At 46.8% G+C, this 15,412-nt stretch overlaps 1 protein-coding gene across 7 annotated transcripts in view; it reads left to right on the plus strand.

Moving 5' to 3' along the window:
* The window catches only part of SYT6 (synaptotagmin VI), a 61,987-nt gene extending 47,844 nt beyond the window's left edge, over positions 1 to 14,143 (plus strand). For 3 of the 7 annotated variants that reach the window (XM_008574455.1, XM_008574454.1, XM_008574456.1), the window contains exons 4-7: positions 1,338 to 1,458; positions 5,780 to 5,951; positions 7,159 to 7,309; positions 12,560 to 14,143. In XM_008574455.1, the coding sequence (XP_008572677.1) occupies positions 1,338 to 1,458; positions 5,780 to 5,951; positions 7,159 to 7,309; positions 12,560 to 12,631 (516 nt within the window). In that variant the 3' untranslated portion in view covers positions 12,632 to 14,143. Of the gene's footprint in view, positions 1 to 1,337; positions 1,459 to 5,779; positions 5,952 to 7,158; positions 7,310 to 10,887; positions 10,957 to 12,559 lie in introns of all 7 variants that reach the window. The other 4 variants (XR_550625.1, XR_550624.1, XR_550626.1 and 1 more) reach the window with 3 other exon arrangements.
* The last annotated feature ends 1,269 nt before the right edge of the window (positions 14,144 to 15,412 follow it).

Consider the following 15,412-nt stretch of genomic DNA (forward strand, 5'->3'; position numbering starts at 1 on the left):
TGGCGGGGGCGGCGGGGGGAGTGTCTTGGATTATTCTCCAGGTGGGGCCCAGACTCTAGGGCCTGTTCTTTGTGAGGAGAATGGACAAAAACCTTGGTGTCTCCTTCGACTGCTCTTTCTCAGAAGTCACCTCCTCAGGGAGGCCTCTCGCTAAAAATTCAACAGCAGTAGCCTCTCCTATGGTCATTTTATACCCCCCTTCTCTGCCTTACTTTTTTCTCCTTGATACTGTTGACTATCTAACTTATTTATTCGCCTTTTTTTATTGTCCTTTGCCCTAATAAAATAGAAGTCCCATTAAGCCAGGAATTTTTGTTTATTTTGTTCTCTCCTATATCCCCAGCCCCAGATCAACACCTAGCACACAGCAAGTGCTCAATACGTATTTGTTGACTGACTGAATGAGTGAATGAACGAGTGGCCCTATCTGAAATCAGAGCCATCCCAAACCCTGAGCTCCTCCTCAAGCCTGGCTCTGGAAGCCTTAAGGGAGGAAACATCTCTGTATCTTGGAGTCCCAAGCCAGCCTCAAACCCACAGGAGGAGGTTTCACAATGACAGCACCGTCCCAATCAAGGGGGGAGTGGGGCGGGTGGAAGCAGCCTTGTGAGGTGCTATTTAATACCACAGATGAACATGCTTCCCATCTTTGAAGTTTTCCTCTTCTCTCAGGAACTTCTGGGGGTCCCTAGCCATGATGATTCTGGGGGCAGGAGAGGCAGCAGAGTGTGTGCACCATGCTGGATTTATTTTTGAAGGACGGCCACATTTAAGGAAAAAGGACAGACTGGGTCCATGGCCTGCCATCACACATGGGATGGCGAGTGTGTGTCTCCTTGGTTGGCAGCATGCCCCTAGCAGGACATCAATTCCTGTGCTTCTGCACTGAGACTGGAAGTTAGTGCTGTGTGTGTTTTGGAGAGGCAAGGAAGCTGCCGAGGCACAGGGAATGACACGACTGAGCTGAGGGGCAGAAGCAGAAGAGAAATGCAGATTTGCTGGGAAAGGAGACATCTAATGGCTAGAGCACATGTCACATCTGGGACATGTCATGAGCACCTGGACAGGCGTGAAGGCAAGGGGGTCAGTGACAGAAGGGTGAGCTGGGGGAAAATGGGGATGGGCCACAAAGGGGCTGGTGGTCAGAGGCTGCAGCCCACAGATGCACATAGGGGAAGTCAGGCCAAAGCAGAATGACAAGCTGACATTTACACTTAGTCCCAGCATGGAGGCCTGCATCTTGTGTCTTAAAGACATGACACTGTGCCTCCCAAGGCCTTCTCCTGAGCCCCAGGGCTGCGTGCCCCTCATCTGCCCTCTCATCTGCTTCTTTGCAGGAAAGTGTGGACCTGGGAGAGATCATGTTCTCCCTCTGCTACCTGCCCACGGCAGGCAGGCTCACCCTCACAGTGATCAAATGCCGGAACCTCAAGGCGATGGACATCACAGGCTATTCAGGTATCTCTCCTACCAAGTGGCCTGCTGTGAGGTCTCCCAGCAGCCAGAGTTTAGGGTTTGAAAGGGTGCTTGGGGAGAAGGGGAAAGAGCTGTCAGTATTCTCAGACTAGGAGACTGAGAAGAGAGAAAGAAGTAACTATATAGGAGAAAAAAATTAAGGACAATCTTTCTAGTTTATATGAGGCCCCAGGACTTCCAGATAGGTTATGTCAAGTCTGAATGTGTAAATGTTTGTAGGTCCACACAAGCCTCTAGCAACAGCCCTTCGTGCTCAGCCAAAGGAGCAAATCCACTGAAAAGCAAAGTGCATTTGTATTTGAGTTTTTCCTACAGGGCTCCTGGCCTCACCCTCAGCACCAAGAGAGCTTCTAGGTACAGCAGGAGGATAGAAATAGAGTCCTATTCTAACATCAGAGGAAATGTTTGTTTGGGGACAGCTGCAGAGACCTGTAGGCTGGACATGGTGTCAGAGGTTTGATCCTTCTCCATGATTCTGCAAGTCATTGTAGGAGAGGGTATTTGAGTTTAGAAATAACAGAGAAGTAGCTTGATTCCTAGGAGCCTCTTTCCCCCATCAGCTCAAACTGCCCTCAGGAGTAAAATGTGGTAAAGCCTCCCAGAGAACAGGCACATGGATAGTCTAGGCTGCACTCAGAACAGCAAGTGCAGGAAGAGGCTCAGTGTGTTTCCCTAGACCCCTGCCCAAAAGGCTCTTCTGATGATTCAATACAAATGTAAAACCACTCGGGAGGTGCCTCAGAACTGGGCTGGGAACATATTGAAGATTTTTTTCCTTGCATTTCCTTTGTATTATTTATTTATTTATTTATTTATTTCCTGGGAAACCGCTTAGCATAATCACAGTTGCCATAAAGAGGAGATGCTCCAGATGTTTTCAGCTGGTGCACCCTGGTGCAGTTGGAAGAAAATGAGGTATCACGCCTTAAAAATTGGGGTTTCAGGGAAAGGTAGTTGGGAAACCCTTAAGTCGTATGTATTTATTGCCGCTTTGAATCCCTTGGAGCTTCTGTGCCAGCCCTCAGCTGCCTTTCTGCAGGGCTCCTTCTAGGTCAAAAGTCTCCTCCAGACAGCGCCAGCCCTCGAGCTTCTTCCATGGAAGTTACTGACACACATCAGGACATGGTGAAGAGATTAACGGACTCTTCTGACTTGTGAAAAGCTCTTAGGCCATAGCAAGTCAGCTTCCCTAAAAATACAGCCAATGTAGATTTCATTTTAATACCGAAATAAGTGCATACTGGGGACGGAAATTCACTGAGGACTCTCGAAGCTACAGAGGGAAATAGGATTTTGCTGTCCACGTGCTCACACTATCATCTCTGTTGTAACTAAACAGATGTGCTAGAGAGAGAGAGCTTATTGTGAAGCCACTGAGATCACTGTAAAGGCTGTTCCAAATCAGACGGTTTGGGGTTAGAGATTTTTTTCATGCTAAGTTCAAACCTTCCTCTCCCAATTGTCCCTCTTTTCTACGTGGGTTTGGAGTCTGGCATTAAATCTCAGCTTGATTCTTTAAATGCAGGAGTCCTCTTTTCATCAGAAATTTCTATTTTGTTCACTGATATAAGCAAGTGTCTGTAATAGTACATGGGACACAATAAACATTCAATAATGAGTGAATGAATTTATTAATTTATAGCATGAGAAACCTGGCCCAAGGGTGATGCAGTGGGGGTGTACATGCCAAGAGCCTCTTAACCTAGATCTCCAGTTTTTGAGGATGAGTTCGAGGTTTCCTTCAGCCCAGACTGGTTTGGTGTTGGGCTAAACTGGAGAGTGAACTGCCTTGTTAATTGCCTGTTCTTGTTTTACATGGCATTGACCTCTCAAACCAAGGATCTTTCTGTTCTCCTTGATCTAAGCTAGACCTGGATTAATTCTCTAAGCCTACCCACTAGAACCATGATGATAAAAATAGTACAAAATAATAATGAGGATCGGTGTGCCACAAAGGGGAAAACCAACCAACACTGCCACACATCCGGTCTGTACAGCTTTGGTCAAAATGGTCAAAAATGTGAATTTTGGAGTCAGACTGACCTGGATTTAAATCTTAGGCACATTTCTTAATCTCCCTAAGCCTCAATTTCCCAATCTATAAAATGGGGATAATGACAGATATTTTGTAGGGTTGATGTGAACTTTAAATGGCATGATATATGTAAATCTGTTAGCCCAGGGCCTGACACACACTAAATGCTGAATTTTAGTGGCTTCCGTGACAATGAGGCTGAAATACACTGCTGGTCTTTGTGCCTCCTCCCTCAGCTACACAGAGCACCATAGGCTATTAAAGAAAGCACCTCAAAGGTTATCTGGGGCTAGCACTCCACTAGATACCACAAACTTTTGCCCCAGGGAACCCTCAGGAATAGTCACCTCTCTGCTTAGCCTCTTGGATGCTGGTGAGATCATTGGTTCCTGCAAGGGAAACATGTCCACTAAATTTTATAAATTAGATATGCCTTATAGGGGTGAACAGAGTTGGGGAAGGAAGCTGAGAAGCACCCAGTCCCTAATAAGGCATTTGCCCAGTGGCCCGTGGGACAAGCGTCTTTGCCTATATTTTTCCAAGCCTCGTGATGTGGAAATTTGCTCTGATGTGGGAGTGTATGGAAATAGGTATGGCAGGGCAATGAGGCAGCACTTAAGGCAACCTCAAGCCTGAAGACACATTCCAAGGAATGTGCACCCTTAAGGAGTTTAGAAGCTGCTGGGTTGAAGACAGATCTTGGGGCTTTCTCTGCCCACCTGTCTAACTTGGACCTGAATGATATCCTGGGGCATATCCACAGAGAATGGAGCCTGTTAAAACCAGAAAGCTGTTTCACACAGATTCTCAAAACTCCTCCTAACTTTTTACTGAAAATCCCTCTGAAAGAGGTCCCTTTCAAATAAGTAGTCAGAGACAGCAGGTTGATTAAACACCTCATGGTCTCCCCAGTTCCCCCCATAAATCCAACGGTCCCCATGGTTAAGGCACAGCTGCTGCTGTCACACTGGTTAGTCAGCAGCTTATGTAGATGTTCAGAAATGCCTTTAAGCTTGGAGTTTCTGATCAGGTGCTGCAGTTCTCTCTAGTTTCCACCATAGGTGGTGCCTCATCTGCCACCTGAATGATGCCAGGGAGTATGAGAGCCTGGTGAGTGCTCAGATACCCAGGAGAGAGAACCATACACCTATGAATCACAGGGCTGGGGAGCAGCTGCTTTGGCCCGCACCTCCTGACAGATTCACATGAGCTCTGGCTTCTGGGCAAGAAGGTGTCTCAGCATATCAGTGTCTGGAAAGCTACTATTACCCGGGAGTCGGCCTCCTGTTTCTTGAGCTGTGCGGCATAAATAACAATTATGATGGTGACCGAGACACCTGTGCTATGAGATACAATAGGTGTCACTTCACCTGGATGAGTAGAAAATTTCAGGGTAGAAAGATGACCGTGAAATACCCATTCAGAAAACTAAAGAGGAAACAAGGATGGGAGGCACATGGAAGTTCAGTAAAAAGACATCTCATGTCTTTGTAGGATGGAGAGAGTCCAAGATCCCACTGGGAAATGAAATGTCAACCAGCTGCCCTGACTCTCAGGAGACCGCCTCCCTCCCTCCCTCCCCCAGCCCCAGCTCCCTCCCGCTCCACTGCCCAGAAGTGGGCAGGAAGTGGCTTCCAGGGAAGCAGAGAGCAGGCCCACTTCCCCCTTTCCTGATGCCAAATGGAAATGAGATTATTGGGAAAATGGGACCCAAAATCATGTTGTCAGGTGGCAAGGACACGGACAGCATTGTGATTGTTGCTGTTCATTTCACTCTGACACTTTGCTACTCCTTGGGCATCACTGAGTTCTATTTTTACTCATCTTATCCTTTGGGTAATAATGCTGGCCAAAAAAACTCCAGAGAAAAGGACTCCACGTAGGCAACAGAAATAGAGTGTCATCATTCAGCTTCGCCACCTTTTCAAGCCAGCCAGCCATCATGGTGCTGAGATTTAGGGCCATGAACTGCCTACCCCTGGGCTTGTGTCCTGTCTGATTTGGGGCGAGCTTCCCCATTAGTGAAAGTCCATTAAGCACTCTCCCAAGAATACTGCGGTAGCTAAAGACTGTGTTTATTAAGCACGGCGTGTCCTCCGAGACAGGTGTGCTACATAAATACGAGGCGGCTTAATTATCTTAACGACCCACTGATACCATCTGATGAGCAGTGGTAGGTGGAGGGCTTCAGTCCCTCTGCAGCAAATGATGTTCTAGGACATCTGTTTAATACACTCCCTTCCCTTTCGTCCACCCCCATTGGCACAGATCCATACGTCAAAGTGTCCCTGCTCTGTGATGGGCGGAGGCTGAAGAAGAAGAAGACAACCATAAAGAAGAATACTCTCAATCCTGTCTACAACGAGGCCATCATCTTTGACATTCCCCCAGAAAACATGGATCAAGTCAGCCTGCTCATCTCGGTTATGGATTATGATCGGTAGGTTGAGTCCCAGAGGGATATGTTCCCTGCCCCTCACCCCCACTCCGAGGCAGCACAGGGCTCCCTGACCTCGGACCTTGTGGTTCAGGGCTCAGGTGCCTGTTGGCCTCAGATCTGGCTCCACCCACACGGGGTAAAGGAGTTTGAGGAAGAGCATGGATTCCCCCTTAGCAAAGGGCTCAAGCATCCCTTCCCAGCTGGCCTATTTCCATCAGGGGCAACTTCGTGCATCAGTTTCCCTGCATTCACCCCTGGCTACCCCATTCTTCCATGTGACACCAAGTCCTATTATCTGTACTTTAAAATGCCTCTCTCTCCTCTCCATTTCTGCTGCTGCTAACACTCTCACTCTGGGATGTCTGTGCAGCCTCCGAGAGCTGATGCCTTCATCTTTCCCTGCCCCAATTCCTCCAACATGCTGAGGACACACCTTCCTAAACAACCACTTTCTTCCTGGACCTGTCTTTCTCAAGAACCACCAATGGCTCCTTTTGTCCAGGCTTTCCCCCTAGACTCTCAAGGCCTTCTATAATCTGGACCAGCATATTTATCTGACCTGATTTCCCCCTCCTCGGACATATTTCTTCTCTTCCACTTATCCTGCTCTTGCATCCTGGCTCAAAACATTTTCCAGCTATTCCAGCCCCCATGGTTCCTTCTCTCTAGTCATCACTTTAGCTGAAGGAACAAGAAACCATGCAATAATGCCTCAAGTCAGGATTTTTAGCTCAAGTTCTTAGGCATAGTAGGTGCTTGATGAACATACTTGAGTGATGATTGATGTTCTTGCTGAGTGAGTCAATCACATCCTACCCGCTGGGGGCATGGAAAATGGTGCTCAGAGCAGGATGATTTATTTCCAAATGCTGATGTCTCAAGCCAGGTTGTAATGTGCTGACTGAGTCAAATAAGTGAAGAGACTTAAACTCTCCCACCCCCCAAAGTCAGGCCATCTGCCCACCATTTCCTGAAAAAGATAATAAACTTTGTTCCTAAAAGTTTGTAACCTTTTGCACAACCATCTGCGTCCAATGTCCACCCAAGGGGGCTGAGCAAAGTTTCACTGCCATTGACACTAGGAAGCCCTGCCGAGCATGTTCCCAGAGCTCAGAGTTCTGCGTTAGACCTGCTGGGCAGGGCCCCACCCCTTCTTTTGTGAGGACATGTCTGATAGGCAAAGCTGAGACCTTTGATTTCCCTTCAGCGTGGGCCATAATGAGATCATAGGAGTCTGTCGTGTGGGGATCAATGCTGAAGGCCTGGGCAGGGACCACTGGAATGAAATGCTGGCATATCCACGGAAGCCCATCGCACACTGGCACTCCTTGGCGGAGGTAAAGAAATCCTTCAAAGAGGTGGGTGAGGTCGCTTGGCCCTTGGCATGTTTGCTGCATGGCAGTGTGGGCTGGAGAATGGCAGTCGGCTGCTGTGAGACCCTCAGCCTTTTGTGGGCAGGTGGGCATGGGGCCACATGCTTCTCACACAGTCTGTAACAGGCAGGAAGGACGTGGAGGAGGACAGGGGGCTGCCTGACAAAAAGCCCCTGATGTTGCGGCTGGTTGGAAAGCAACACTGAGTTCTTAATGGTAAATGAGAACTTTGAAGAAGCCTTCCCAGCAAGCCATTGTGCCAGCCTCTGGGCCACATCAGTCCTGTAGTAGAAAGCCCTAAGGGGATGAGATCAGAACTTGGCGAGAAAGTCTCCCCCTGTCAGGACTGTAAGTCCCCTGAGGCTCAAGCCAGGCAATCATTTGGCAGTTTTCACTGCTTGGATGGAGACTGCCAAAAGCAGATTCCTCCTTTTATGATATGAGTTCCCACCATTGTTGAAGTGAGCGTGACCCCGACTGTCCCACTTTCTGGCTAAAGCCGTGGGGCTGGGTTCTAACAGAGACAGAACAGAGACAGCACTGGGCTGAGAGTCCCGAGACTCATGCTCCCCTCCTGGTCCCTCCTGACTTGCTGGATAATCTGGAGCCTGTCACTTCTCTCTCAACTGCAAAGAAAAGGTCCCTTTGAGTGACACTTATAATCTGCCCCACCCCTCACCGCACCCCACCAATTTAAGACCCTGTGATTTTGGTGGTCCCCAGGCCTGCTTTTATCTCATTCCCCAGACCATATCTTAGAAAGGTGGACAATCATTCTCTCATCTTACTAGGCATCAAGCCTAGTAAGTCTACAGAGCTGTACCAAGCTGGAAAATCTACTAATGTAAAAATAAAGCTTTATCCCATCTACCACATGGACCCTCAGCTTAAAAACAGTCACCCTAAAACCAGAGTCATCTCCTCCCCACACTCTGTCTGCTGGGACAGCAGATCCAGAAGCCCTGCTGCCTCCCTTTCCTTCTCAGGGTGGGCAAGCTGGTTTCACTGTTTCAAGCAGTGTGATGTGTCAAGAGAGACTGAGAGCGTGGAAACCCGAGGGAGACAGAGGCCTCCAGGCAGCCAGCCTCATCCAGTTACCTCCCCAGGTAGGCGTGTGTCTGTGAAGCTCCTGGCCTGTGGCCTTCGAGGCAGCATCAAGGAGGAAGGCACAGACACAATGTTCCTGTCAGCTGAGCCTCACGCTTCTGTCCTGTGGTTGCCTCCATCTTACCACAGCTGTGGAGCTCTAATGAGTGAATCTAGTCCCTCAGATCTCTGGCTCCCCCAGAGGAGCCCCTACCCCCTCTTCTCCAGAAGGGCTTCTCTTCAGAGTGTGGCTGAGGTTCCCAGGGCCAGCCTCCACCTGCTCAGGGCAGACAACCTGGAGACATCCAACACCTCACCGAATGCAGTGTTGATTCAACCCAGACAGGGGCTGCCTCCCTGGGGCTGTGGCAGCCCTTCCCCCCTTTTTTAATCCTCTGGAGATGTTTAAGAATAGAGTAAGTATACTAACTGTTTAGTATAACAGTTTGGGAGCAGGGCCATGGAATGAGAGCTGAGGCCTCTGGTGGGCGTGGGGCCTCAAGTAACTCGCCATCTTCAGTTTCCTGTTTGGTAAAATGAGTGGGTGACCCCTTCCGTCTCTGCTTTTCTGGGAAACTCTGACCCTGAGTGATAACTGGGCCCATGAGCCCACATCTGGCCCTGTGTCTGCCTTTCTAATCTTGAATCTGCATCCCCCATCACCGTTACCAGGCTGGGCCTGCCCATGGCAAACTGGAAGTAACAGAGCAGCACCTGGTGCTGGGGACGGGGTACAGGGAACCATGGAGGGGCCGGAACGTGACCCCAGAATCACTCTCCTTCTGATGAATACAACCTAATGAAGCCAAATAATTGATTCCAAGTTTTGTTTCTTTGAGAATTCCACTTCACTAGTCCAGACTACAAAAGAAAGAAAAAGTAGAATCGAGCCCTTGAAAATGAATATTTGATGAGACTGTAAGGCAAAGTAACAGTATATGAAAAACAAGAAGAGAATAAATTGATGAATATCCTTTGGGTTTATTTTTTCTTCACCTCGCACAGCAGACTGCCCCTCTCTCTCCCTAGCCTACCATTTTCTGCTCAGCTGACCATTTCTCTGTATGAAGAGGCTGAAAATGACATTCGTCTTGGCAACTTAGGATTTCAACAGCCCACATTTGTATAAAATTTTTACCAACACTTTTAGCACCCACAGTTTAAATATCTTTATAGAAATGTATCTAAAAACTCACCAGGCTAATATTAAGTAAACAGTCTTTGTGTTCGTGTAATGCGTTGTGCTTGAACATGCATATATATCCTCCCGATCACCCTTGGAGCTCCCATCCTGCCTTCTTTTTGTTCTGGATATTGAATAAGAGCCTTGCTCCTGAAACTCGTATATCCTATTGGTATAATACATAAAGAAATCTTCTCCAGCTCCCAGGAAGATAAATGGCATCATATCTGTAAAGCATCTGTATTTATCTTGCACCTTTCTTAGAGGAGTTTCAAGTGCTGTGATTGTTTTTTTATTAATGAGAACGGGGGCACCATACTTGCTCGCTTGCTTGGGGTTTAAAGTAAGGTCAAGGGGAACAAATTAACTGAAAAAGTATTCTTCCCTGCTGGGATCTTTCATGAATAAAAATGCACTGAGCCATAGTGAGCGCTCTTTCCAGTTGTGGCGCCAGCCCCCTTCCCTCTGAGCTCTCCTGCCCAGTGCTGCATGTCATTGTCATCACCACACACAGAGCTCAGGTTGACCAGTGACCTCTATTACAGTCACAATGAGCTGAAGTCCAAGTTCAGATCATGTGCCAGAGATTTTAGATCTCAGTTGGAACATGACCCATTTCAGAACAACAAAGGACCTTACTGGAACACGGCCACCCTGGAACAATGATCTTCCTGCATGCCAGGAGCAGGTTTTCTGTTTTTTTCAGAGCCCCTGTGATAAGCCTCCCGGAATCATTCACCTTCCCATTGTCCATGAACCCCATGTCCTCTCTTTGTTTATCTCCTTAGGAAAAATCAGGGACTAGCAGGGAGCCATTGTTCCTTCTTCACTTGTTCCAGATAAACAATTATACTCAGTGTGACTACTCTTTGGACTGTTATATAAAGGAAAAAAGTACTTTGTGTAGCCATTTCATGTTTTCTCCTCTGACATGGCCTATCAATCAGGTTGTTCAAATGGCGTGTTTACCCAGGGGAGAGAAGCTGGTAATTACAATGTACCTTTCACCAACATTAGAGGTTGTAAGAGAAAAAGCAGAATTCTGAAAATGAAAGTCTGATAAATGAAAGCATTTGTAATCACCTTATGTCACCTTCTGGTTAAGAAACACTTGAGGGCTGGACGGTTAGCTCACTTGGGAGAGCATAGTGCTCGTAGCACCAAGGTCATGGGTTCAGATTCCTGTACGAAAACCAGCTGCCAAAAAAATAAACAAACAAACAAACAACACTTGAGTCAGAAGTCACAATGAGCTCAACAACCAGGCATTTATTTATCTAAAATATTTCACCAGGGAAATCCTCGGTTGTGATTTCATTCACGTGGATGCTGCAAGCAGAGAGACTGCCACCTGGAGTTAGGAGTAAGTACCTGGTGTGGACCCAAAGAGGTTAGGTTTCTTATTACATTTTATGTCTCCTTCTTCCCCTGGTGTGGCCTGATGCTAAGACAGCAGCAGGATGGAGTGGCATGAGCACTGAGTGGGAAGTTAGGAGACTCGGTTTCTGGTCCTGGCTCAGCCCCTAACTAGCAGTGTCTTGACTTCTCTGTGTCTTGGTTTTCTTATTTCCAAGAACAAGAGGGTTAGACTGGGTGATCTCTCAAGCCTGCCTCTAGTTCTGACATGCTGAGATTACTCAGGTCTACGTCACATGATGGTGGTCATTGATGTCTGATTGTCCAGCCTTTGGTTAGTCTTAAAGATCTTCAGGTTGGCCTGCACAGGGAGTACTAAAGAGCCCTTCGTGAAGAACTGAGCCCAGAGAAGGGTAACAGAGGCTTTCTCTAGAACCGAGAGCTTTCACATAGGTCAGTAGGTCTGGTTCTTTCCTCAGCTTTGTGGGTTTCCCATCTACTCCACAGGTGATGCTGGATGCCAAATGGTCTACTCCTTAGGTGGCTCTAGAAGTGGCTATGTTGAGGGAGAACTGGGTCCTCCCCCATTACCCCCATATGTGTACAAGTGCATACTTGCAGCATCTACTCAGCCCCATCACTCCACAGGGAGACTGCTAAAGCTCATGAGAAGCAGCAGGGGGGACACTTGAGGTTTGGGAAGGCCATCTTGACCACCTACCTAACCTCTCTCTCTGGAGCCCTGTCCTGCAGACACCTTGGAGAGTATTGGGTCTCCTCAGCCCAGAGAAGGATGGAGTGATCAGTGGGCTCTGACTCACTTTGAGGTTATACAGCCCCCAGACAGGTCAAGAATGTTCATGGGGTCAGATCTTTGCCCAGAAAATGTTGCTGTAGCTATGACTGGCTTTTCCATTTACAGAATGGTTGAATGGCTCAAAGCCCGGGTGCATCCATCCTCAGCCCTTTTCTTCACTCCATTACACCTCATTACCTCACTCACTTTCACAGAGAGGTTAAAGTTAGGCTGAGAGGAGGCAATCTGTGAGACAGGAGAGCTGGGAGGACAAAGGGGTTGGAGGAGCCCAAAAGGGTCTCATCACACCTCTAACTTCTTTATGAGTTGGGTGCGAATTCCCGTAGGAAGCAGTAAGACTGAAGAAAGAGCCCAAAGCTAAAGCAATATCAGGTTTTTAGCTGTACTAACAGCTCCCAACAAATTCCTAATAATTCATGACTGCAGGTTCTTGGCAGCAAGGGCGCACTCTGCAGACTGCCTCTTTCGCTGCTAACATAATCCGATTTTCAGTGTGAAAAATGGCTGAAGCACTCAGAAATGGTCCAGTCACAGCACCTCATTAAAGCACACACACACACTCCACATAGTGAAGAAAGCTTTAATTATCTCTGCAGTAGGTCTTTTTTGAAAATCAGGTATTCCAAGCTCTAAGCTCTTTTCCTTATGTTTTTTGCATGGCTGACAGCAGAATTCAAGAAAGCTTACGAGAAACTGGGAAAGGTGAATTCAGTGCATGGGCCAGACAAGTTTTGGAAACTGAAGTGTAAATTCCCCTGGCGATCAATAACCAGCTTTTTCTCCCTCCCCGCAGTGGCAGGGCCGAGCTGCCAGCTTCGACAGTGAGAGCTCGTGCCCATCTCCGAAACCACCGCCGACACCGTGAGCTGCACAGCCGAGCCACACAAACGGGACTCAGCAGTGTTCTTTTCGCACTTCTTCAGCCGTCTAAACGCAGTGTTGTGCAGTCGCCGTGGCAGCGGCAGCAGCCGCCCGTCACTCCAGAGTCTTCACTGCTCCTGTGTTGGTCAAGGCCAAGACACTTGTCGTGTGGTCAGCTCTGTCTTAGTATTTTCTGTCTCCCAAGGTGATGTTTTTGTGGTTTTCACTTTTTACGGGTCTACTGTCAAGAAAAGAAAAAAAAAAAAAAAAAAAGAGTATGAGAAATAAAGGGTGGAGAGCCCAGAAACTGGTTCTATAAAATACAGTGTAAAATAGCCGTCTTGAGGGGAGAGGTGGATTGAGTTTCTGAGATCGTGTGTCTCCACCAAGCTCTGCAACCCCGAAGGAGGAGGAAGTGGGGTAGAGCTACCTCTGCATTTTCAGTGCCCTGCAGGAGTGGTGCAAATCAGTCCAGCCGTTAGGAGACTATCACTACTCTTTAAAGCTCTTCACTGGTTGACAGAGACCAAGGTGCAGACTCCTGGTCCTGTGCTGAAATCACATGACCTCTGACGTGTTCCCGAACCTTCTGCTGGTGTGCTGGGTGGGTTCTTCACTCTCCTTCCTTGCTGACTTTCCTCATGAACTGAAAACGTCTTGATTCCTCATGGGAACTTAGTCCCTTTCTTTAGGAATGATTCTGCTAAAACTAAACATGCCATATGTTTTCTGATGCACCCCAGTTAATGATCACATTTGTTTGAAAACAGGATCTTTGTTCTCGAAAATAACCTTCATTGTAAAGAATGAGAGGCACATATGTTCCGGAATGATTGCTGTGTTATACGTAGCTTTATAATTTCATGAAGTATCAAGCAGCTGTTTAAAATGCGTAAACGGATCAAAGAAAAACCTAGATAAGATGTTCTTTTCTGAATGGGGAGTTTTGAAATCTGAGTAAGTTTGAGTCCATCTTTCTATGAAGAGTATCCTCTTGATTGAAACAAAGTCAGCTTGTCTGTTTCAGCTCCAATGACTTTGGGACAATATTCATCTTAAACTTTAGTTCTTTAATTACTAAGTACCTCAGTGTTGTTTCAGTGGTAGTGAGAGGTTTTGTTTTGTTCTGTTTCCTTTAGATCTCTACCTGAAGCCAAATTCAGTTTAGGAAAAAAAATGTTTGAACTGTTCTGTATTGTAATAGCACATTTCTGTTGAGTAATTAGTGGCTTTCCCATTGATCCCTAAAACTAGGTTGATTTACTCCATCTCAATGTGGATAGCTCTGGGGAGCACATGGAGATGAGTTTCCACTTCAGCTTGTGACTACACAATGCCAATTTCCAGAACTGTGTGTATAACTTAAAAGAGGCAAGTCTGCTGAAGACCCCCTTCTTTCAACAATGGAAGGTCAAGGACCGAAAAGCTATTCACACACTTTGTGTCTTATTCTTTACGTATGTCACATGCTTTAGGAGCAGCAACTCAATAAAGTAACCATGATTTTAAACCAATATATCAGGTTTCTTTGCTGATATAACTTTGGGTGGTGCTTTCTAGCACAAAAAAATGACTGGATTGGGCATGAGCTAACAGAATATTGTGGCAAAAGAAGTTTTCTGCTTAGAAAAGTAAATGTACATAAAGCCAAACTTCACTCTGTACTGAGCCTTAGGCTAGGGACTAGTGTGTAAAGATAACCTCTCTCCCCATATGTCTTGTGATGGATAGGCTTCCCAGTCAGACCTGTGTTTGGATGTTCTCTTAAGAGTGAGAAAAAAACCAAGGTCATGACAAGACTCCCAGAAGGCGACAAATTTTATTATGTTTTCTGACTTTAGACTGATCCCATCAAGATGGCTATCTCATCATGGAGCAGATGCTGTGGGTCTTGCAACTGTGAAGGGGACAATTAAGTTTGCTGGGTCAGAAGGAGCCCAGAAGTTAGTGTGAGAAGGTCCCTCCAGAAGGGAGCTCAGAATGCATGTCCAGCTGTCACCTTCAAACCTTTAAGCAGGTGAGGATGACCCATTCTAACATTTTGGAGAAGGTAGTGTGATCGGTATGAATTATGGAATACTATTGCTTGTTTGAGAGATTCTTCTTATACCCAAGCAGCTATCTCACATGAGTGAAAATCTCAATGGTTTCAGAAAATCATTTCCTGAATAGATTATGGCCAGTGCCCACACCACCCTAAGCAACTGCTTCCACTGCACTCCAGCAGGCTCAATAAATTCCTACAGGCTTGAGAGCCCACCCCAGGGAGACTTTTAGCTCCTGAAGCCTCACCCCCAGTGCCCTCAGGGGAGACTAGTCCTCAACCCGATACACGAGTGAAACCTGAACGTCTGCCAACTTCATGATCTAGACAAGTATCTCTCCCTCACGGATGAGAATAAAATGAAATACAAGTTTCTGAGCAAAATGAATTACAAAGCTGATTCATTTGTTGGCTTTCTCTGGCATGAGAAACCTCTTGGGTTGTTGTGAACTTTGCTGAAGTTGCAATAACCAGGGCCATTTGCACATAGCTGTTTTTTTTAAAAAAACACAAGGTTCCCTTCTCCTTTATTTAGCAGTGTTTCTGGGCTGGAAGATATCCCCCACCACCACCCTCCTGTGCACTTACCCAGGATGTTAACTAATTGCATCATCACTTTAAAAATTATGTTTTTAATTACTGCTTTGTGTCTTCCCGCCCCTGTCACAGCCTGGAGTTTTTATTCAATTAAATCTCTGTCTCTTGCCCATTTCTCTTGTCATTTTATGTTCCTGAGCAGTC

This window comes from Galeopterus variegatus, unplaced genomic scaffold, assembly GCF_000696425.1.
Source record: "Galeopterus variegatus unplaced genomic scaffold, G_variegatus-3.0.2 Scaffold1052, whole genome shotgun sequence".
Taxonomy (NCBI): Eukaryota; Metazoa; Chordata; class Mammalia; order Dermoptera; family Cynocephalidae; genus Galeopterus; species Galeopterus variegatus.